This window comes from Martes martes, assembly GCF_963455335.1.
Source record: "Martes martes genome assembly, chromosome: 4".
Taxonomy (NCBI): Eukaryota; Metazoa; Chordata; class Mammalia; order Carnivora; family Mustelidae; genus Martes; species Martes martes.
In genome coordinates, this window is record NC_137891.1 from 39,299,271 (window position 1) to 39,323,846 (window position 24,576).

At 38.4% G+C, this 24,576-nt stretch overlaps 1 protein-coding gene across 5 annotated transcripts in view; it reads right to left on the reverse strand.

Moving 5' to 3' along the window:
- CPQ (carboxypeptidase Q) overlaps nt 1-24,576 on the reverse strand; it is a 465,885-nt gene that overhangs the window by 148,273 nt on the left and 293,036 nt on the right. For all 5 annotated transcript variants that reach the window (XM_080803182.1, XM_080803179.1, XM_080803183.1 and 2 more), the window contains exon 5: nt 11,589-11,700. In XM_080803182.1, the coding sequence (XP_080659308.1) occupies nt 11,589-11,700 (112 nt within the window). The remainder of the gene's footprint in view (nt 1-11,588; nt 11,701-24,576) is intronic.

Here is a 24,576-nt window from a genome sequence, read left to right on the forward strand (position 1 = left end):
GGAGGCTGGTGGCTCAGTCAGTTAAGCATCTGATTTTGGCTCAGGTCATGATTTCAGGGTCCTGGAATCAAGCCCCACGTGGGGCTCTCTGCTTAGTGGGGAGTCTGCTTATCCCTCTCCCTCTTTCCTTTTCCATCTGTCCCAACCCTTGCTTGTGCTCTGTCTCTCAAATAAATAAATAAAATCTTTTAAGAAAAAAAAAAGAAGATGGAAGAAATAAAAAAAAAAACAGAATAAACCCAAATATAGAAGAAAATAACATCATTTATGTAAATTCAAAATCACAAAAACTACATGATACTGCTTGGGGATATACCCATTTACAGGGTGGTGGTAAAATAATCTGAACACTTATTGCAACCGCAGTGGTAAAAGGGGATGGATCGTGGAGGGGTACAAAACCACCTTCAATTGCACTGATCATTTTTTATTTCTGTTAAATTAAGGATCTGAAACAAATATTTGAAATTGTTAACATTTATGAAATCTGAGTGGAGGATATGCTAGTGTTTGTTAGTCTCCATATCTTCCAAATATTTCAAGTCTTTTTCAGTTGGAAAAAAACTGAAATGGTGGGCAAAGAAAATATTTAAAGAGAAACATTAAGAAAAAGAAATGAGATTTTCTACTTTTGTAAGTTGTACATAGGATCATCTTTAGGTCCTTCTTCTGTAGGAGGGATAATAGTAACTTCCACCTTCTAGACTCAATGACAGCGGCACATCCAGCTTAGCTCTGAGCCTGGTCCAGCGTGCTCTAGAATGCTAACAGCCGTTGCTACTTCCTCCTAGAGTTGGAAAGAGACTACTCTCCACATCAACTGGATGATCCTACTTCACTTATATCCTAAAGCAAAGGTACTCACTGCTACTGTCAATTCCTAAAAAACAGAAAACAAAAAACGCCCCAAAGCATCATACATTTTTAATTAGTAAATGGATGTGAGGGTCATGAAATGTAGGACACTGCTGAAGAATTTTCTTACTGTAACCACTTGAAGGCTGCCTTGTCTCCCGATACCCCTAGTCGCTTGTCCCCCAGAGTGTTATGCCACTTGAATTCCAAGTCAGTGAGGTGGTCATCATCAGTAGTAATTCTACCACTATAGTTTTCTTCAACATTACATGCCCTGGATTTTTCCTTGTTGCCATTCTGATAGATATGTGTTTATTTACATTGTGTTTGACTCGTATAACAGCCCTGTAAACATATTGTCATTTATTTTGCTAATAAGGAAAAAAGGCCCAGATAGGTCCAGTGATCTCCCAGAGATAATAAAACATACCTCAGAGGGCTGTTTTGAGGATTTAAAAAGGTCATGTAATATAATTGACAGATAGGAGACATTCCATAAATACTGGTTCTCCTCCCTTCTCCCAAGTGTTCAATTAATGTTTGTTGATCTATCATTCAGTTAATGTCTGTTCATTATGTTAAATGAAAATATAGGGCACAGGTTTCTTTTGTCATATATTTTGCATTTTTATCAAAGATCCCTGCTTCATAAATTGAACCACTGTTTTGCTTTTCTTTGTGTGTGGTTTTTTTTTTTTTTTTTTTTTTTTTGCAACAACATATGGTAAAGTTCCAGAAAGATAATCAATTAAAAATTCCTCTAACTCTTCATTTGTGGCCAAAATGACATTCAAATGATTTTGTCTAAAATTATTCAACTATGAAAGATGAATTCACACTTTCCTCTTTCAGAAAAGGAGTAATTGCAGCATGAAGCACTTGATGAAATATTTCTTTGTTCTAACGTGCTGCCTGAAACAAGTGAATTTGGGATGGCTAATGGATATATGGTGATGAGAACAGAAAGATAGCCTTTGAAACACTTCCTAATTATATTTTCACACACACATTAATCATAGCAATAACTCAGAATAGTTTCAACTATATTTTAAATATATTCCTTCTAGAAGATGCCATTCAGAGGAAGAACAATCATACAAGCATCTGTGGTCATCGTCCTCTATTTTCTACGCATGAGGATTTTCTGAGAATGCCTAGAAATTGTAGGGTTTTGACCATATTAAAAAAATATATTTCTTGAGACCTCAGTCACCAGGGTAAATTATAAGCAATAAACACTAGATTTGATTCTTTGTTTTCCCCACCTTGATTTTTTTTTCTGTATTTCAAACAATTTACTCTGTAGTAGATTATGTTGCCGTCAATAGCTATTTCCTGTTTTTACTACCTTTTTCTTCAGGTTTATTATAAATCTTTGCATATACAATGTTACTAGGTTAAGGACATAAGCAGTGAGAACAAAGTGGACAGGAAAAGAAGAAGAGCTCTCCTTTCCCATGTCCTGTGAGTGTTATTTTAATTCTGCATCATATTTATGAAGCATCTACCAGGAGACCTCTTTTTTTTTTTTTAAGATTTTATTTTATTTATTTGACAGAGAGAGAGATAGAATCACAAGTAGGCAGAGCAGCAGGCAGAGAGAGAGGGAGAAGCAGGCTCCCCGCTGAGCAGAGAGCCCGATGTGGGGCTCGATCCCAGGACCCTGAGATCATGACCTGAGCCGAAGGCAGAGGCTTAACCCACTGAGCCACCCAGGTGCCCCTACCAGGAGACCTCTAAGGCAGTGAGAAGAGAATCAGCCTTCTATATGCTCAGGGATGGTGGCTATACTGGGATGATGGTTTCAGTTTGGTTCGTTGAAATCTGCTGTTCTTTTCTTATGAGCACTACTCTGCTGGGGGATATCCCAACCAAGCTAAACTATGCAACAGAATATAGTCAGAGACAGACTCAATCCTGAGATTATATCCTCTACTGCAATATCCACCCTTGTTTTGGCCATTAGTATCTAACAATATTAGTTGTTATTATTAATAACCTAGTGGGGGCCAGACACTGTCTAAATTATTTCAAATTATCCTATCAACTATTGAAGATTACACTGTTCCCATTGTAAGGAAGAGGAAACAGGTCTAAAAGACTAAATAATTTGTCCAACATAATACAGCTACTAAGTAGCACAGAAAGACTTGAATCTAAAATACTCTTAACATGGAATATATGCTTATTCTGCTATACAGCCTGTCTCTCATTTATCTGCAGATTTTGAGTTATTTAAGGAGTGAGGAAGGAGATGTAAAGGGTTGAAAAGTCCATGGGACCTGAGTCACATGGTGTAGTCTGGAGACGCTGGTGTCCGGGCCACGGCTGAACATCAGCTCATCAATAATGATGATCCAATGTGAGGAGGGCATCAACAGGATTACAAGTAAGTCATCTAGTAATAGCCAACCTCTTTCAATACTTTATTTAGTCCATCATTGCTACCACACGCCTGGTAGAAACTTTCCATTCCTAGAGCTTGATTTTGAGAATGTTCACAGGGTTGGAGGAACCTAAGAATGAATTAAATTAACACTTGTCTCCCAGGACCATTTTAAAAATCCATTTAACCCTAAAGGTCCAATCAGATGTTTATAGTATATTTTCTTGTTTGTTTGTGGACCTCTCTTTTTAGGCAAGTTTACTGGAACAGAGTTCATTCTAAGCTGGGTAAGCCGCAGTTTTTGCAAAATGTATCATTAGCATGATGCAGAGAAGTGTGTAGGCGAAGAATAATACAACATGTGTGGAAACCCCATCACTTCCTCTTCGGTATATTTAGCATAGCAAGGTAGAAGCTGGCTGGTCAGCCCCACAGCAAACAGAATTTGCTTAGTAACTCTAAAGCTGTGGTTTTCTAGACTCTGTATAGCTGGGAACTCCCCAGGCCATTTTCCTGTGTCTTCATTCTGTTCATCATACTTCTTTACAAGTTAAAGGATGACACCTACCTCCTATCTTTATTTTAGAAAGAAGTCCTATCATGTCAATCCCATACTTAAAGTTTTCAATGGCTCTCTCTGCCTATAGCATCAACTCCAAACTTCAGCTTTGCATCTAGTGTACTTGACAAGCTGACCCTCCCCTTTTATTGGACTCACTTCCAGCCGGTCCTCACTCACCTGTTGCTCTAGACTTAGAGAAACATCCTCTACTCCTCAAACTATGTACTTTCTTTTTTTTTTTTTTTTTTAAAGATTTTATTTATTTCACAGACAGAGATCACAAGCAGGCAGAGAGGCAGGCAGAGAGAGAGGAGGAAGCAGGCTCTCCGCTGAGCAGAGAGCCCGATGCGGGGCTCGATCCCAGGACCCCGGAATCATGACTTGAGCCAAAGGCAGAGGCTTTAATCCACTGAGCCACCCAGGTGCCCCCAAACTATGTACTTTCTTGAGCTCTAAATTTGTCCTTTCTTCTCCTGCTTCCCACCCACTCAAGGCTTAGCTCAAACATCTCTGTCCATATGATGCTCTTGCTGCCTGACTATGAGTCCTTTGATGGAAGGACTTGTATTATTTCCGTTTTATTTGGTTGACATGAAATAGATGTTTCATATTTATTACTGAAATAGGAGATCTCCTTTTGTGCTAATGTGTGCAACACTGTGATGATACTGTTTTCATGAGGCAGCCTACGTCTTTCCAGACAGTCCCGCCCTGGACTTCTATGGATCCCATTCTTGGGTGGGAAGAAATCTACTGGGGCGCTAAGCATACCATTATTAAGTCTTTCCATACTCCTTCCTCTCCAGGATAAATAATACCAAAGCTTCCGATTCCTCTAACAACACCACATTTCTTAGCTTTCTAAGGGCATGTAGGCCAAATCAAAGCAGATGTGGGGGAGGAAGCTGAATGCACTGTGGGGAAAGGGGCCCCTGAGACTCACCTCTCTCAGCATTCATCTGCCATCCCTCCAGGATCTTTGTCAGACAGGAAGGAATTGCTCACAGTCTGCATGCCATTGGGCCTGGGTCTTGTCTATTTCGACACAGAAATGGTGTATTCTAACTAACTGATTAAATAGTAATAGCAATACTCATGCCAGCCTTGGGCTCTGAAATGACTACAGAAGCTCCCACACCACAACCAAACTAAAAGGCAGAAGAACTTCTAAGTGATTCATTTTACTTCATCTCATGGACATATTTAGAAGATTAGTCTACACACAGTTTGTCTTTTTACACATGTCAGCGAAAATGTCTATGTCAGCTGATGAGGTGTAAAGATGCCAGTACTTTAGTAAAACTTATAAATGTGATTAAACCTCAGGAAAACTGAGCAATTCCCAACTGAAAAAATATGTATCTGCTACAGGTCTTCTGGTAAAGCCAGACATGCCCCTAGAGTAAATAACATATCTGAATAAAAAAAAATGGGAAGATCATCCTCAAAAAACCATGAGAAGAGGCCACAAATTCCAGTAAAGCTACTTTTAGAAGTAAAAGAAAGAGGAAAAAAAAAAAAGAAAGAAAGAAATCAAGAAAGAAGGAAAGAAGAGTAAGCATATTCTTAGAGTCCAATTCTTCTACTGTTCCAGGTATTTGTCTCATTAAACACAATTATAAAAAGTCAAGACCAAAATTTATTCAGAAAAATAAAAGCAAACCACCAACTACACATTAAAATTCAAATTAATAAAAATGATATTTAATGTTGGGAGAAAATATATTTTTTAAGACTTAAAACAAGTTAATTTCTTAGTTCCACAGGAGATATATTATTCCCCAAAGGTACTGAGGACCAGTAATTTTAAGAGGATACCTTTCCCAGGGCTATCAATCTCCCTTCCTGTGTTCACAAAATAATTGTGGAGAAAGAGCATCCAAAGTGAGAGTAGGGAGATTTTGTGGCATATTTTAGGATAAAAATTCTTCTAGAAAAGGAAAATGCTACCAAATTCTGATTCCTCTGGGGCCATGGAAAAACCTGGTAGAGAGCCCTTAGCATATGTCAAACATTTCTGATAATTCTCCTTTAATTTAAATAAAACAGCCTCAGATAGCATGGATAAGAAGTTAGTTGTTGGGCAGAGTTTGCATGGGTACAAATGCACTTCAAGAAGAAATATAAGAATAATCTCTACCATGCCAACTAAGGAAGCACTGAATGGTTCCATCTCGTCCATATTCTGGCAACCACAAGATCCCAAATATAGCCTAGAAAATCTGGAATGAAAACAAATCCAAGGCTCTTTGCACTCAGTTCTATAAAGTATACACGTGTATTTTGGGTTCTTCTTCAGCTCTGTCAATACCAGTAATGCCCCCAGAGCAGTGTTACCCAAAGCATACTCTACCCACTAATGTGTACACTCCCCCAACAAATGTTTTTTGATGAATCAAGAAATTACCAAGAGGGAGTTTCCTAAAATTATTTCATTATCAGATACTTTTTTTTTTCCTATATAATATCTCATCATCCTGAGGATAAGCTTCCTGGAAACAGACTGGGTGCTCTGTTCCAGTAAAAGAGTATTACAAAATACAGACAAGTAAGGGGTCAGGATGCCTGGATTTAACTTTTTTTCATATGATATCTGTGTGATCTTGGGCAGGGTATTTAGCTTTTCTCTGCTTCAGTTTTCTCTTCTATAAAATAGATAGAAGAAGTATCTTCACAGCTTGGAGTTGTCAAGAAGGAAACAGAGTATGTGCATAGTGGAGTGCTTAGCACAATATCCACGATATAGTAATATTCTGTAAACATTAGTTTTTAGAACCGTTATACTCAGTGGTATGGCTAAGCCTGGGGGCGGGGCGGGTAGGGAGGACCTTTCCAAGTGGGATTGCGTTTTCTAGTCTGGGCCAGTGCCAAGCCGGCTTCAGGGCTCTACCTGTCTCTAGCTCTACCTCTTAGATTTCCATTTTATTAGAAGTTATTCATTTCCCTTGCTCCATTATTCCGGATTGGACTTCTGGGACTTTTCCAAGGAAGACTTGATTGAGGAGAAGGAAATCCTCTTCTGGATGGATGCCTCCCTCTAAGAGAGAATCCACTGCATTCGAGTGGGTGCCTGAAGCTCTAACTGCACCAAAGCCTTGGCGCGCATGTGGCTGTGTACCCTTGTGGACTTCCGGGCCCGGAGGACTTGATGACTCCTGCATAACTCTTCCTACTTCCTGCTTCTGCCCTGCTGTTCCTGTTGACACAATATTCATGATAATGGCCACGCCAAGAATCTTTCCTTTGGCTTTTGGGTTTTTTTTTTTTTTCCCTCGATTACTCAAATAATACTTTCTTACAAAAAAAAGTAATGTTATATGAAAATATTAAATAAAAAGTGCACATTTCCTGTAGTTTTACAAATCCTCACTTCCCCTACAATCCCAAGATTGTTGTTGTCAAAAATTATCTCCTTGTTTTTAATGATGTGAAGGACTAGAGGCCCCACACTCTGCTAAGAATTCTTCATTGTGCCCCCTTTGCTTCAGGAACTTGTATTTATCCTTAGAAAAGAAAGCTTCAATATTGCCTTTGTGAAGATGCCTGATCCAGCCACACTGTCCTCATCCCTCCTTTCACTAGGTGCCCAAAGTCATTTGTACATATTTCAATTAAATAACATATTTCAACTAAAGAATGGTAATTTTTGAATTCAGTGTCTCCCCCACCTCAAGGATTTTGGTAACCATGTCTATTCCTCTTTGGTACAAGGCACCTGGAACACTGACATACAATCCAGTGCACAATAAAAATTCACTGAATGAATGAGTAAAGGGATATATAAATCATATATTTTTCTAACACATAGAATTTTGAGGCCTATAATAATCACAGAATTAAGACAGTCAGGTTTAAATTTCTCTAGCAAGATGTTTCACATATATTCCATACTTCAACAACTAAGTCGTGCTATTAATTCTGATTTTCTTCCTTTGTGTAGGCTCCAAAACTCAAAATTCTAGCTTCACAGAAAATGGTAAAGTTGGAAGAATTTGGGGATGGATGGTAGTTTATTTTTCAAGTGCCAAATGAACATTTTGAAGCATAGCATCTTTGGCCATAGGCTTTGTTCACTGACACCAGAACATTCCAGGAAATGACATTTCAAATAAACAGTTTTGAGTCCAGTAAACCACAAACACAAAGAAGTTTTCAATAGCACTTCACAGCAAATAGCCTTCTGTTGACAGTTACTCAGGAGTGACTGATAATATTTGCAAAGCACAAATATCTCTTCTGTTAGATTAATTGGATATAGTTTTAGCTGATGGCCTGGGCAAAAGAGTGAATCCATTAGAATAGTAAAAGAAAAAAACAAAAGAGAAGAGAGAAGAAGGATGAATCTTAGAACTATATTCCTAAATATCAAAAATCCTCTCTGGACCAGCACTTCAAATTCATGAGCCTCACTAAGGGACTTGGACATGCACGCTGCATGACATGTTGTCCAAGGAACATCAGCCAAAAGGAGTTACTTTTCTTGGAAAAAAGATTGCAACGGAGCTTTCATATTTCACCACTTAAACAGTTTGGGCTTAATACAATTAAGTGATATAATTATGAACCCATTTCCCAAAGTCCTATTTCTTGTTCAAGCGTATCAATACTTTCAAATAGAACTCGTATGTCACGTGGTGGACCTAGCTCTTCGCATTAAAACACACAGGCAATCTACACATAGAAATCCACAATCTAATTTTGACTTTAGAATTAAAGAAAGAGTAAGACTCAATGGGTACAAACACAGGAAGTGAGGTACAAAGTGGAGACTGGGCATTTGACCTAAGCCAGAAGTGGAGGCAGGACGTGACAAGGAGAAATTCAGATGCCTCAAAATTTAGTATGAAAGTTGAAAAAAGTGAAGAGGTCACTGGTATTCTATCATATAAGAGATAGTGGCTTAAATAGTAAAGAGAAAATATTTACCAGAGCAGCTGGACCTAGAGTTACAGCAGTGTAACTAACATATTAAGTGAAGAAGCAATATAATTACTAATGGGGTGGAGGTAAAAAAATTACCATTCTCCCTTACATAAAAAATATGGTACTGTGAGAGTCAGGCTTACTATATAATAAAAGTTAACATTTATTGAGTACTTGGGTTGGGTCAGGCACTGTTCTAAGTACATTATACGAATAGACTATTTAATTTTCAAAGCAATTCTGTGGGATAGAAACTATTATTATCCCAATTTAACAGATGAGAAAACTGAGGCACAGAAAAGCAAAGGGCACACGCTTAATTAGTAAGATGCAGGGCTGGGATATGAACTCAGGCAATCTGTCTCCAGAGTCCTATACATTTTTAACAGTATGCCATGCTGCCTCTTAATGCCATCTCAAAAGAAATATTACTCTTTGGGGCACCTGGGTGGCTCAGTCTGTTAAGCATCCTCTTGGTTTCAGCTCAGGACCACGGTCTCAGGGTCGTGAGATGGAGCTCTGTGCTCAACAGGGAGTCTGCTTGAGATTCTCTCATTCTCCTCCTTCCTCTCTCTCTCTGTCCCTCCCCTCAGTTGTTCTCTCTCTCAAGTAAATAAATAAATCTTTAAAACAAAGGAAATACTACTCTTTATTTCACAGTTTTATTCGTATGTTTACATAGGTTTTTAGAAATCTATAGGAGAGCTAAGTCCTAAATTGAAGGAGACTAGTTACTAGCTATCAAAAGCAACAGAAGTCAGTGTTAGAAAAAGATATGCAATTCACCTTTGCATGGTGTTACATTTATCTATGCAATTGGATCCAACTCAATTAACAATGATTTAGGGTCTCATGCTGAGAATCAAAAAAAAGTAAGATTCAGAGCCTAGAGAAGACACTGCTTTTATTCCCATCTAGAGCAGATAAAATACTCTGGAAGCTTACAGTTGAAAGAGATGAAGAAAATGAAGACCAGAGAGTTCAAGTTCCAGCCCGATGCCAAAAAAGGAGTTTGAGGCACAGAGGGACACGAACTCCAAATCAGATGGGTCCGGTTCTCTTGTTGCTCTACCACTGTTTCTAATCAAGTTGGCTGAACGCATCACAATAAAATTAACTTCCTAAATGCGTATCTGGGCTCTATAAGGAAGAAAATGTTTGATATCTGTCTCATGTCTGGAACCCACTTCATTCTGGAATGAACAGATTACCAAGGGAGTACTTTTAAGGGAAGGAAGAGAGGACTCACATATAAGGTCTCACTGATCTCTGAAGAATGTATGTTTTAAAAGGGTTTTAATTGCTGGACAATTCATCTCTCTAAAACCTCACCCAATTCTAAAAGCAGACCTTGACATTAGATGCATACTGGCACACATATGAACAGGTACCTATGTAGGTCCCAACACTATTCTAAGGGTCTTAAGGAGAGAAGACATGCTTTACACCTTTCTGTATGTCCAGCTTCTACAAACTGCCTTCACACAGTGGGTGCTCAGTAAGGAAGTGATGTCAAAAGTTCGAGTACCTTCAAAATAAGGTTTCCAATGAGCTTGTTTTCTTTCCCCCCAAAATGGCTCTATATCAGGTCTTTTAGTGATTTTTATTAGATCATTTCAGTGGACCAATTTTATGCATTCTTCCACCACCAGCCCTGACCTGCCAAGGGACATTTGGCAACGTCTGGAGACATTTTTGGTTATTATAGCTTGAGGGGGATGGTGCTTACTGGCATCCAGCATATGGAGGCCACGATGCTGCTAAACACCCTACATGAGACAGACCCCACAATACAGAACTATGTAGCCCCAAATGTCAGTAGTCCCAAGGTTAAGAGACACCAGCCTATTTAAAAGGGAAAAAAAGCACAACCACCTTTCTATCTCAGCAGTTTTAAAACACAACTAAAACATAAATCAAAATGGTACACCAAAGATTTGCCCCAAGCAAGACCGTGTGGGGAATCTATTGTTAATATGACCAATCATTTAATGGGCTTATTTATAGAATTAGAGGGGTTCATTAAAAACAAGAAGAAATGCGTGAATTTAAACACATAGGTATTTAACTAAGCAATGGAAAGCCTTCACCAAAGAGGATGTTCTTATCTTTACTGTATCTGAAGCATAGTTACAACATAAAACCTTCTGCTCATGAGGCATTTCACGGCCAGGCTGCTCGGACTCAGACGTGGGACTCTGACTTCAGATTGTTTCATTATTTCTAACCTCACTCAAAATCTGCCCTTTTGGTCAGCACACAAAGAGGAAATGTATGTTTTTTGTTTTCAAAGAGGGTCATCAAAAACCACTTTCACTATTAGCTTTTTCTTTTTATGCCTGTCCATCTTTCTCATGTCTAGGTTCACCTGGAAGTTCCAATCTTCAGCCTGGGTTCCTTATTGTGGGCAAGGGGGATCAAGCCTCCAGTCCTGTGTTGCTCTCTCTGACTTCTGCCATGGAAAGACAGCTGCAGTAAAGCTATCTTAACAGCCAGATAATGTCTTTAAGATGAACAAGGAAAAGGAGGCAGGGGGAGCTGCTGACTTTTCTTTGTACTTGGTCATGGTTTCCGTACATAGTCTCTAGCTGATGTGGTTACATTTGCTACAGTTTTATTTGCTTGTTCATTTTCCCTAGCGGCCGATCACATTTGATACTTTGGATGTCTGGCGTACACTTGAATAAAAATTTCTTTTTTTAAGGGGACAAATTCATTCCTTCCTGAGAATCAACTGACAAAAAACATACACACTCTTTGAACATATCACAGTAACTTATCTGTTCAGTATTTTGTGTGTTGAGTTAAACATGTCACTACTGAGATCCTTACACATTGGTTAACGACTTTCTAAATATTTACCAAGATCTTTAATAAGCGAGAGTGCTTCCCATGATATAAAGGCTCCGCCGCCATCATCCATGGCACCCTGCCCAACGTCCCAGCTGTCCAGATGTCCACTGACCAGTACAACCTAGAATAATTAAAAGAGAAAAAAATAAAACTAAGCAGAAATGACATCAAAGAGGAAGCATTCACAGTCATGCCAAATACAGATCTAAAACTTTCATATTTTCTTTTGGATTTTTACATCTTAAAAGATCTGTGTCATTACCAGTGGAAAACCTGGTAGAAGGCATTACAGAAGAGGTGGAGGGTCACCCTAATAGTAAAAAAAATTCTCACCTTGTACTTCTCTTTATTAATATAACTTTGAATACTACAGTAAAATGTTTTTATTACTGACCAATGTTTGACAATTTTATTACATGGCTTAAAATATAAATGACATGAAATGGAGCTCAAAATTTCAACCACATTCTCAGCTGCCCCAAATTCTAGCAAACATATAGTAAACATGTACTGGATTGAATTCAAATGAAAAAGTGAGAACAATAATTAATTTTTTAAACAAATGATTGTGCTTTGTGTATTATAAATCACTTTGCTGTTGAATAACTATACTAGAGTTACTAACTAGAGTCTAAACAAAGAGCTTTTTAAAAAAAATTTCCATTTACAATAGTGTTAAGTAAGTCTACAGATTGTATTATAAATTTTAAATCACTCATAGGTTTAAGTGTTTTTCAAGAATCATTAGTAATTCTTTCCAGGAAAATATAAAACACATTTCAATGAAACTAAACTTTATGAAAACATTTTAATTGAAGCAAGTAAAATGATGCTCAGTTAATGGGATACCCATATGCTAAAACTGTATCTTGACCTGTATTTCATACAATATGCAATATCAAATTAGATTAATTACATATCTAAATAAAGATGTTAGAGGAAAGCATAGAAAAGTTTTGTCAACTTGGAGTAGGCAAAGAGTTATTAAACTGAACCCCAAAAGCACAAAACATCAAAGAAAAAATAATAAATCCAACTTTTAAAAAATGAGGAATGTCTGTTATCAAAAGACCCCAATACATGAGTGAAAAGGCAACCAAGATAATTACAATACAAACACACAAAAAAGGAACTATACCCCGGTTATATAAAGAATTCCTATCAAACAGAAGTAGGAGAGAGCCAAGTGATAAAAACATGGGCAAAAGACTTGAACAGACAATGCACAAAAAAAGATATACAAATACTGATAATCATATGAAAGAGTACTCAGGTTCACTATTACCAAGTAAATAAAAATTAAAGCACATTCAATATATATCCAGCAAAAGGACTAAAATTAAAAATTCAGAAAATGTCAAATACTGGTGAAGCGATGGACTGACTGGAACTCTCACACACTGCTGCTGTGAGTGAAAATGCTTACAACCACTCCGGAAACCTGGTTTATCTACTAAATCTGAACAAACACATGCCCGATGCCCCAACAGCTCCACTCCTGTATATTTCCAACAGGAATGTATGTGTATATGTACTTTCACCAGAAGAGATGTACTAGAATTTTCAGAATGCCCCCACCCCCTTCCCAAAAGGAAACTATTTAAATGCTTGTTAAATAGCAGAATGAATACATTGTGTTATATTGATCAGTAGATCACTACACAGCAGTAAGAATGAACAAACACAATATATGATCAATGGAAATGAATCTCATAAACATAATGAAAAATGAAAGAAACCAGACACAAAAATAATGTATCATGTATAATTTCATGGATATAAAATATAAAAACAATCAAAACAGGAGAATGAGTGAAAGGTGAGAAGAGTTAGTGACATGAAGGGGTTAGTAAGGAGAGCTTCTGAGGTGCAGTCACATTCTGTTTTGTGATCTGGGTACCACTTACACAGGTGTGCTCAGTTTGTAAAAAAGCTTACCTTGTTACACACTCAGGATCTGTGTACTTTCTCTGAGAATACTACACATCAATAAAAAGCTTTCAAAAGCTAAGCAGATTGATGTCTATGTACAACATGTAGTAAGCAAACCAAAGTTGAACTGATCTTGATGAATTAAATAAAAATGCCCCATGACTTTGGGAAAGCAGGGTTTGGGTTCTGAAATATCAGAGTGACCCTTGGTGCTGCCTGTTTCCCTGAGCAGCTGCAGGATCTCCCATTGAGTCTGTACACACACACACACACACACACACACACACACACAGAGCCCTGGCCTACATGACATCACTATAGTCACAAACAAGTACAACGCCTTATAACTAACGAGACTAACAAATGGCCATGTAATGAACCCAAATGGATTGTTTCTAAGGAAAGAATAAAAAAAGAAGAAAGAAGAAACCATGTTGCAATAGCAGGAAATTCTGATTCAGAAACTGGTGTAATCCCATGTGGGATGAACAAACCAATTAGTCAATGTTCTCACCATCCTCAGAGCCATTTTCCCAATGAAGCTAGAGTTACAGTGGATTAAAAGTATCAAAATCTGTTTTAATGAACTTTTTCCCAGTTAACACATAAGAGTAACTAAATCAAGGCAGTTTTTTTTTATCCCTCAGAATAATTGAGGTTATTTTATAATCACACATCTTTATGTTTCCTAAAATGTCTCCATTGTCCAACCCAGAATTATTAATTAAATAAATAATTAAAAGATGGGGAAAATGGTTTTGGATGATGGGAAACTAAATGGTATCCCATAAGACAAGGTTTTTGGCATAGTGCTAGAGAAGAATGGTTACAAATCACTTAGATCACGAGAGCTTGTTTTAATATTTAATCAGAAAATATATTGGGGGCCACCATGGGATAGCAGTTATGATTTTGAGACAATATGGGAGCATTTTTAATGAACCTGAGTTTTCCTAATTGTAAGAGCTCTACTACCCTTAGAAAATAATAGTGTCCAAGGTCTCCTTCCTTATTGCAGCCTCACAAAGGACAAATCAGTAAAGCATACAAACTCCCCATGCCTTATGTCAGGGTCAGGCAGAAAAGAACACTGCCTAGAATACATTTGGATCTGACTTAGGAAAATGAAATAAAAACGGACTACCTGGAAACACAGAAAGCTCCAGTTTTGTGAGAAAGAAACGCCTGATAAAAGAGGAATACACAGTCCCTTTCCTGACTGTTACCTGACATGGGGCCCTTAGCACAGCGACATGGCCTAGAACCTTACCCGCCTGGGCACTGCCCTCTGAGGCAGGCAGAGCACTGACCAATTCCCCACCCTCCACCTCCCTTTTCACCACCATGTCTTCCAAATGCGGTCAAGAGTAAAAATTATTAAAACCACAGCAGTAGCAATAGCAGCCACACCAAAACAGGAAGGAAAAGGGGGAACTGTGATGATCTGAAATGAAGGTTGTTATTTGTGAGGCACACGTGAGCCCTGACTACCAAAGACTCAGGCCTTGGGGTGGGAGTGAGGGCGGGAGGGAGAGAACCTAGCACAGTAGGGCAGAAACGCAGCCACTGGACACCTGCTACGATGAACAATTCGACTGGCAGTGGCTCACAAGCCCCTCCAGGCCAGCTGTGGGTCTGAGAGCAGAGATAAACCAAATCAAGGGTAGACACAGAGCAGCCTCAAGGACAAGCCCCTTACTTCTTTGTTACTGGTGTACACAGAGACACCGAGTGCAAATAGATTCACCTGATTCAAAGATGAGTAAGAACATAATCAAAATGGGACATATGAAAAATATGGCAGAACAAGGGAGAGAGAACAGCCTCAGAGCAACCACATTCTTATGAAAACAAGCTAATGCAAGATATTGGAGAAAATGTCACATCATTGGCATTCACTGCAAGCATTGATTCAACAATTTGTATTGAGTTTCTATTACAGGTCAGAAATGCAAAAATGAAAAAAATAACTAAATAACTAAGTATTCTATCTTAATGGTATTATCATTCTGGTAAGGGAGATGGACAATAAATAAATACAATATAATGGCAGTTTTAAGTGCTACAAAGAAAAAAAAAACGGGACAAAGGAAGAGAACAGAGAGTGGTGGTGACAGGGAGAGGAAAGATTGCTGCTTCCTTTTCAACTGGACCCCCGCAGGAGAATTCTGTACCCACCCTAACAGTGAGAGAAATCTAGATAATCTACAAAATCATCACTTTTTAAGGCCCATCAGAGATCTGATTGTGATTCAGCCAGAGGAGCTGAATTCCAGAGGATAACAAGCTCATCCAAGGAGAGAAGGGACACATGAATTGCTTGGCCTTTTACAGCGACAGGAGGAAGAGTGACAGTGATGACAGATGGAGGTGACAGACAAAAACAGGAAAGAAGAAGACAAGGAAAATGTTAACCAATTCTGAAAAGGTGAATGTGGGCTAATGTGAGAGTTTGGAATCCCTGAGAACTGCCCCTGGTGCCCCTGGGCACCAGGTACCCACTTTTTTTCTAGATCTTTTCCATTGGTCTCCATCAGGTGCTCATAAGAACACTGGGAGCAGGCCAGACGCCCAGTGAGAGTTTGCCTCAGTGGTGCAGGAGGGCAGAGAGACGATGACCAGATGCTGTTGGGAGGCAGTTGGCAAACATAAGCTGCCTCTGGGACCCTTCCCTCATAGGAAGCAGAAGTCATTTGCCCCCCCTGGGGAGAAGGAGAAACGGGTCCTCCAGGGCAGTCCCAGGCAAAGGGCAGTGGCTAAAGGGCAGAGGGTAGAAAACTGCACTCCCACTCTGTACTGACACTAGGAAAAACATGTATGTCTCTGGGGGCGGTCAGGAAACCTACTCATACCCACAATCATGCACTGATGTAAAGCAGAGCTCTGCGGCCACAGGGTGAGGGGGCATATGGCCGAGCCTGGCTTCCACAGGGGCTGGGGGAGAGCAGTAATGTTGAGAAAGCTCTACTCTTGGGACGCCTGGGTGGCTCAGTTGGTTAAGCAGCTGCCTTCGGCTCAGGTCATGATCCCAGCGTCCTGGGATTGAGTCCCACATCGGGCTCCTTGCTCGGCAGGGAGCCTGCTTCTCCCTCTGCCTCTGCCTGCCACTCTGTCTACTTGTGCTCACTCTCGCTCCTCTCGCTCTCTGACAAATAAATAAAAAAAAATAAAATAAAAAAAATAAAAAAAATAAAAGAAAGCTCTACTCTTGACCGCAGGCACACAGAGGGGCAGGAGAACCAAGAAACTACCCTGTCTCCACAAGGGGCCTGCAGTGAGTAGTAACAGCACCTCAGTAACAGCTTAGAGCTCAGGGAAGGGCAAGAGCCCAGAGAGAAACACTGGCTGGGGTGCAGACACATGGAGCTGGCTGAAGGTTGATAAAGCGAGACACCGGGAAAACTCATCCAGCAACCCAACCCCTACAGAGACTAAAAACAGCACAGCAGCAACCCATGCCAGACAAATGTGAAGTAGGTGAGCACCAACGGTAGGAACAGAAACAATGAAATCCAAACCTAGCTCAGCTATGAAAGATGGACTCAACCACACTCATACTAATGGCTTGACAGAAGAAAAGGCATAATCGCTTTTGGACGCACATACTGTTCACCTCAAGCTCTACTGTTTTCTTACATATGATATCCAGCATCCAGTCAAAATTATGATGTATTAAATAAGCAAGAAATAAAATGATCCATTGTCAGGAAATACAGTATTCAATATAATACTGCATATCCAAATATAGCCCGGATATTTAAAATATCAGATAAGGTCTTGAAATTATGATTAATATGTGAAAAATCTAGTGGAAAAGATGGGGAATTTCATCAGAGAAATGGAAACTATATTTAAAAAGTCAAATGGAGAGGCTCCTGGGTGGCTCAGTGGGGTCAAGCCTCTGCCTTCAGCTCAGGTCATGATCCCAGGGTCCTGGCTGGGATCGAGTCTCGCATCAGGCTCTCTGCTCAGCAGGGAGCCTGCCTCCCTCCCTCTCCCTCTGCCTGTCTCTCTGCCTACTTGTGATCTCTTCCAAATAAATAAATAAAATCTTTAAAAAGTCAAATGGAAATGAAAAATATATCATGTATGGATGGATTAAATACTTAAATGAAGTAAAAAATTAAAACTTATGTAAGAAAAGAAAATCTTCATGTCTTTAGGGGAGGGGGAGGAGATCTTAAACAAAATATTAAAAATGCAAAGCATGACGAAAAGATGCATAAACTCAATTATAAAAAATGAAGACTTTGTGTTCCTTAAGAGAAATCACAGAATGAGAGGAGGTACTACAAGTTGGGGGAAGATATTTATTATGCATATATCAAAAAGTGGTTTATATTAAAAATAAATAAATAATTCCTACTATTCAACCAGAAAAGATGAGCAACCCAACAGGCAAATGGAAAAAAAGACATAAATAGGCATCTCACAGAAAAGAAATTATGAATGGACACCAAGCATTTGAAAAGATGATCACCTTCATTATTTGTCAAGAAAATGGAAATTAAATCCTCAATAAATTCCCACTCTGCACCTCTATAAATGTAAAAGAAATCTAAATCTGACAATATGAATTCCTGGCAAGGATGCTTAGCAAAAGGAATTCTCATTCACTACAGGTAGGAGTAGAAAATTGTTAAAACCCTTTAGGAAAACTATTAGGCATATCCTTTTAAAAGTTGAGCATATGTGCATCACACACCCCAACAACTTCCCATTAGGTGCATATATTAGAGGAATTCTGGCACTTGAGTTCTTGGAGATGTGGGCCAAAATGGTCATACTGAAGCAAGCACAAGGCCTCAAACCAGAACCAATCCAAATGTCCATCAACAGTAGAATGGATAAATAAATCGTAGCACAGTCATACAATGAAATATTATAAAGTAGTGACAATGACCTAAACCTGCATCTATCAAAATAAATGGAACTCAAAACAAAAAACACAACCAAAAGAGGAAACCACAAAAAAGAAGAGTATGATTCCATTATATAAACTTCAAAATTTGGCTGAACTAAAGAATATAATCTTTAGCAATGTATACAAATATAGTTAAATCATGAAGAAAAGCAAAGTAATGGTAAACCAAAATCAGTATAGTTTTTATATCAGACGGGGATTGGGGCAAAGTGGAGGAGGTGATCAGAGACGCACATACATTGATGACTAAAATGGGCTCCTAAGACACAGTCAAGTGTTCTTTCTCTGAAACTGAGTGGTGAGAACATGTGTAATCCTTTCATTGTCATTCATTATGTTGTACACACATGTTAAATAAAAGTCTTTTGCAAGTGCGGTATATTGAAGCATAGCAAGAGTTATCAGTGATGGACCTTTGAAGGCAGGGAGCTCAGACGGTTTTGTAAGCGAGTTCAAACAAACATTACAGGTCACATATGTCTCACTCTAACTCAGCTGTTGCAAAGCAAAGAAAAAATATGGAAAATGTCTGTATTTATTTATAATCATAATCTTGATTCTAAAACCTGAAAAAGATAGGATCCCCCTTAAAACCAACTAGAGATCAAAGATAAATGTAAAAATCGAAAATACTTGTATTGAAAGTTGTGATAATGGCTTAATGGTCTCCAAACATGCCCATAGTAAATGGAAATTATATATATACCAGATATGCTAAAAAGGGCCACTATTGGCTCACACTTATCTTCTTGGCATGCTTAGTTTTTAACATTCTGCATTTTAAATTGTGAGTTATATAGGTGTATATCTAAACCTGACTTTAGTTCTTATTGATTGATCCTTAATAAACGGGATGCCCACTTAACTATGAAGCACGCTTCATTTTACAATGAATGTTCTGCTCAATCAAAAACCAGAAAGACAATTACTCAGTGTTTTTATTTTTTTGATTTTGTGATGTTTTGCTTTGCTTGTAGCTCCTTCATTCTCTTGGTCTCATTTTATTTGGTGTATTTTAAGAGGTAGTGGGAGAGTATCAGGGTTGCAAAGTTCATGGCCTGGTGCATTGCCAGACACAGGAAATCCCCAATCCAATTTTCAACAACAAAAATCATTAGATAGTTGAAAAATATGACCTACAAAAAAAAAAAAAAGGAGGAAAAACCCTGTCATTATTTGGCTTTAGAGAAGAAGCCAAGAAGTGATCTAATAACGGGCTTCAGCCATGACGGGCCCATCTGTGGAGGGTATGAGCAGCAAAAGATACAGCAAAGGAACCAGTTCTGAGTTGCAGCAGTGACCATGACGGTCATAGACAAGATCAAGAATTTTCTGATGGAAGGCTTTTGTAGAAGTTAAAAAAAAAAAAATGGCTAACAGGGAAAAGGTTATGGAAAACTTCATTCCTGGGAGGATTTCTAAGACAGGATACATTCTTAGGTCTTACATGGAAAGCTAACTATAAAGAGATAAAATCTTTCAAGATTCCACCTAGTCCAATATTCCATGTCAGTTCTCAAGAATTCTACTTCTATTCTAACCACTTTAAAGGGAGAAACTGGCCTTTGAAAAGTCTCCATAACCTCAAAAGACTTTTCCCTGAGCATCTCCTAGATCTCTGCCAAGGTCTTCCCACAATTTAGAATCTGAACACAGGTGGGCAGGCACTTCTCAAGAAATCTATGTTTTCATAATCCCTGCCAGAGACAAAGCCTTGGCTTTCAGAGGACAGTTGCTGAATGTATTGTGCTATTGCCCAACACAGACAAAAGGGACTATGTTCGAACGAATATTGTCCTCCCTAATGAACAGACTAGGTGGTCTATGAATAAAGCTAGGCTCCTGACACACAGGGTGTGTTCAGAGGCAAAACAGCAAACATCTGAGCTTCTTTTGAATTAATTTATATTCAAGCTTTATTTAGTGAAACTGTGGGTGTTGATTGCTTACAGGATACAGACTTCTTTCACAAACAAATGAACCACCTGTCCAGTGCTCTCTCACCACCATAGCTACTCTTGAAAGAAGCTCTTTCTATTCCTTGAGTGTCCCTTCTTACATGTGCAGGGCACTCAGATTGGCTTCATAAAAGAAAGATTATGCCTGTTCCTAGTTGAATAGTCCAAGCACATTGCTGATATCTGAAAGCAGGACAAGAAGGACCTAATTTATTTGTGACTCAACCAAGGCTTAGGTAGATTTATAAATGTGATTGCAGGGTACTTGGAAGAAATGGCCGAAACTGATTAAGATTGACTTGTGGATCAGACACAGAAGAGAGTGTCTATGGAAGGAAATCATTCTGATTAAGTGAAGGTAAGTGGGTTTCATCCAGAAGTCATGATGGCTGCAAATGGAGATAATCTTTTAAGTGAAAGAACGGTGTTCCTGAATCCTATGCAACCACAGAATAAGTTGTCTCACTTGAGAGAATGGGAAGAGTAGAAAAGTTGAATGGCAACACTGTACTTGAACTTCTTCAAGGGAGGAAAGGGAGGCAGAGATTAGGCAATTTCTATTTCAAGAGTGATCACCTTTCCCATGGTCAAATCCAACTATGGTACAGGGCACAGCCATAACTTCTCTATTCTGACAGCCATTCACTCACCACTATGTTCTAGGCTTTTGTTAGACATGATGCATAAGACTAAAAAATAAAAAATAGAAGTATTTGGTACTTTGGTACTAAATTTTCATTTTTCAGTTGAGACAAGCTAATAGGGGTATCATCATTATAGAAAATGGGGACCAAGAGGTTGCCGATGAAGTGAAGGGAAGGGAAGAAAAGAAAGGAAAGAAAATGGAAGGAAAGGGGACAAAAGAAAAAGGAAAAGAAAAGGGAGGGGAGGGAGTGCGGAAGGGGGGGGAAGAAACTTTCTGACTTGATTTTTTTTTTTTTTTGGCCATTTAGTTTTACAAACTAAAGGATTCTTTTTGTCCCCTAATGTTTTATAAAATCTCAGAAGCCTATGCAACTTAGAGTGCTGTTTTTGATGTTTGTTTGTCTATTGATTGCGGAAAGTTTCTCAATTCTTTGACCTTATGTGATCTTCTGAACGTTGTCTACAGAAGTCAATCTGCAAGATCAGCTGAAAGCTTCTGTCTACACAATATTCTGTGGCCTCCAGCTCTGGACCTATTTGATGAACCATGAAAAGAAGCTGAATAACCGACCAGGGGTTCCTAACCAAATGAGTACTGTCACTTTGAAAAGCACAGTGAGGCTATACAATAAATTCCTCCTCTACCACCAGTTCCCATAAAGAGAGAGACAAATTAGCAAGGATTAGTAAACAGATTTACTTCTGTGAAGTTTTTCCTTAGTAGAAAGAACTTTTGTTTGAGGATAGGGTATTTTTAGTTACTTTGTGAATGATTAGGAAAGGAAGGAGGGAGAGAGGTTGTGTGGGAGGGAGAAAACAAAGCAAAATTATAACTAGCACAAAAAAGAGGAGATGAGGTAGAAGACAGATTAGAAGGCAAAATGACTGCAAAGAAGCTTTGGCAAGGCAGAGGAAGAAAAGAGAAAGTAAATCCAGGTCAAGACATGAACCCAAGCTTGTGTCCAGTTGCTGAGGCTCACATGACAAAATTAAGAGAAACATTCCACCTTGTGCTGATGTGCATTAGCTTGATGTCTCCATGGGTGTGGCTAAGACAAGGTAAACTGAGAAGTGAGAGAGAGGCTTTGAGAAATACTAATCTGCCATGATAGCCTGTGTATTTTAAATCACAGTTACCTAAATTATTTCTATCTCAAACATCCAAGTTATTTTGTTAGCTCCTGCCTGCCAAATCCTGGAACAGGTGGTGGGGAGTCAGAAGTCAACCATCCCAAGTCCAAGACTTTGGCAGTTAACTTTGGGATAGCTGTATAGCTTCTAATGATGTCAGCACCTGAAGATAACTTTAATTTTGATGTATAAATTATAGCTTAAATAAAAGACAGGCAAATAATGTTATAGATGCTCCTAATAGAGGACTTTTCAGTGATCTATTTTTACCTTCAGGATAGGATGTCAAGAAACCAGGCTTACTTTGAAAGATTCCATGTCTGTACAGGCAGCAAGCTTACTGTCCAAACACAGTGCTTCTGGTCTTTAGAATGTCGTCATATTTGAGCTCATACACTCTCAGCCAAGTTCATTTAGTTAACAATCTCTGCATTCACACTCTAGGAACATGCCAAATTTCCATTGGTATACATTGTTTTAGGCAGCAGCAAATACTGAACATTTTATTTTCTTGTATCTTTGTGCAAAAGAATACTATTTTGCCCATTAACTCTGATTTGGTCTTATTTTTTATTGGAATTATCATGTCCAGGAAAAAAAAAAACCAGAATAGTTTTCTTAACTAGTATTATACCTAATATAAATGTTAGGAGAGACAGAGAAAAGTGTATGTTGTGTATAGTTACCCAAAATGAAAAACTCTTCCTTTCCACTTAAAATGTAATAAATTGAAACTTACCTTCAATATTCACAGTCAAATAATATACGTACATAAAGAAAAGAAGTAATAATTTTAGTCTCAAATGACTCAAAAGCCATTAAAGGCTAAAAAGCTGATTAACCTCCTAATATTTGTACGCCACAAATCAAAACAGATAATCCCAAAGTGATTTTTTTCTAAGTCCAAACTAACTTGAAACATGCTTATGCTTTGCACAACACAGAAGACTTCTCTTCTGCCCTCTTAAAAGTGAACTTCAAGTATAAGGAGTAGAAGCAGACTCAATGTCATAATTTTTGGTAATGGCAGACCTATTGGACAGAAAGGGATAAAAGAGCCCAGAGACTCAGAGCCCACAAGGAATGACTATTTAAAAAAAAATAATGAGAATACAGGGTAATTTTCAGAATATAACAGACCACAAAGGATAATGAATAGCATAGCGTTCTTCTCTCCAAAATGCAATTAATTGAAATGAAAGAACATCATGATAAAAGAATGCTCAATGGATGTTGTGACATTATTGTGACACTGCAGACTTAGATTTTTCAATGTCAACACTTACGAGATTATGTCCATATTCTCCTAAATATTTTGGCTTGTCACGAGTTTATATTCTCATCAATTACATGCTGGTTGCAGCCATGTGTTTTGAATAATTAATCATATACCTTGGGAAAAGGAAGGAAGGGAAAAAGGGAGGGAGGGAGACTCTTTCTCCTCAATTGTGCATTTTCTAAAGAAACAAAAATACTAATAAAAACAGATGTTTATTATTTAACTTGTATTTTATCAGCACAAACAGTATATTTTAATAGACTATAAAATTAGAGCAAGATTAAAAGAAATACAAAGTACTGTTCTCATGAAGTTATATTTATCGTAAGTGTTAGCACTTGTTTAACTTAAGTCAGCCCTGGTATAATCTCATACAATATTTTCTTCAATACCTTGAAGATATACTTACGAATTTTAAAATGATAAAAACATAGGATGAATCATCAGTATGTTCGACCAAATAATCAAGATCCTAAAATGTCATCCTGAAGCAGAAATAACAGCTTATAGCCAACAAGATAATTCAGCAGGGATAAATATGAAGGTGTACCTTGTACTTTGAGATGGTGGGTTGATGGTAGTTCATCTGGGGACAATCAGAAAATTCAGGTGGGCCTAAGCATATTGAGTGGACAGTATGTCTCAGCTATGGAAAGTATTAATAAAAGTTTAGAATCTGTTGATGGAAATATGGATTCTTATTATGTAAAGTAATACTCCACTTTAATTAATGAATTACATATTCCTCCCTTTTTTTTTGGTCAGCCAGATACCTATGGAGACCTTCCAGGAAACAGACTGTGGTTGGAGAAGAGCTGTCAGGATTTTGTAGTGTCTGGAAATAGCATTGTTTGAAGAGCAACTGCATATGTTACCCTGGGGGAAAAGAAGGCTTCAAAGGGCTAGATGCTTCATCTATAGGAGAAGTGAACTTGCTCAGAAGGTATAACCAGGCTAGCAAGTGGAGGGCGCATGCAGACAGATTTCAGCTCAGTAAAAGAATAAATCTGAGCCGTTCAACAAGGGAACAGGAGTCTGCAGAGGAGTAAGCTCTCAAGCGGTGTTCAAGCAGAAGTGGAAGGAACATCTGTCGGGTAAAGAATGGATACCTGACCTCACGTGGGAGTG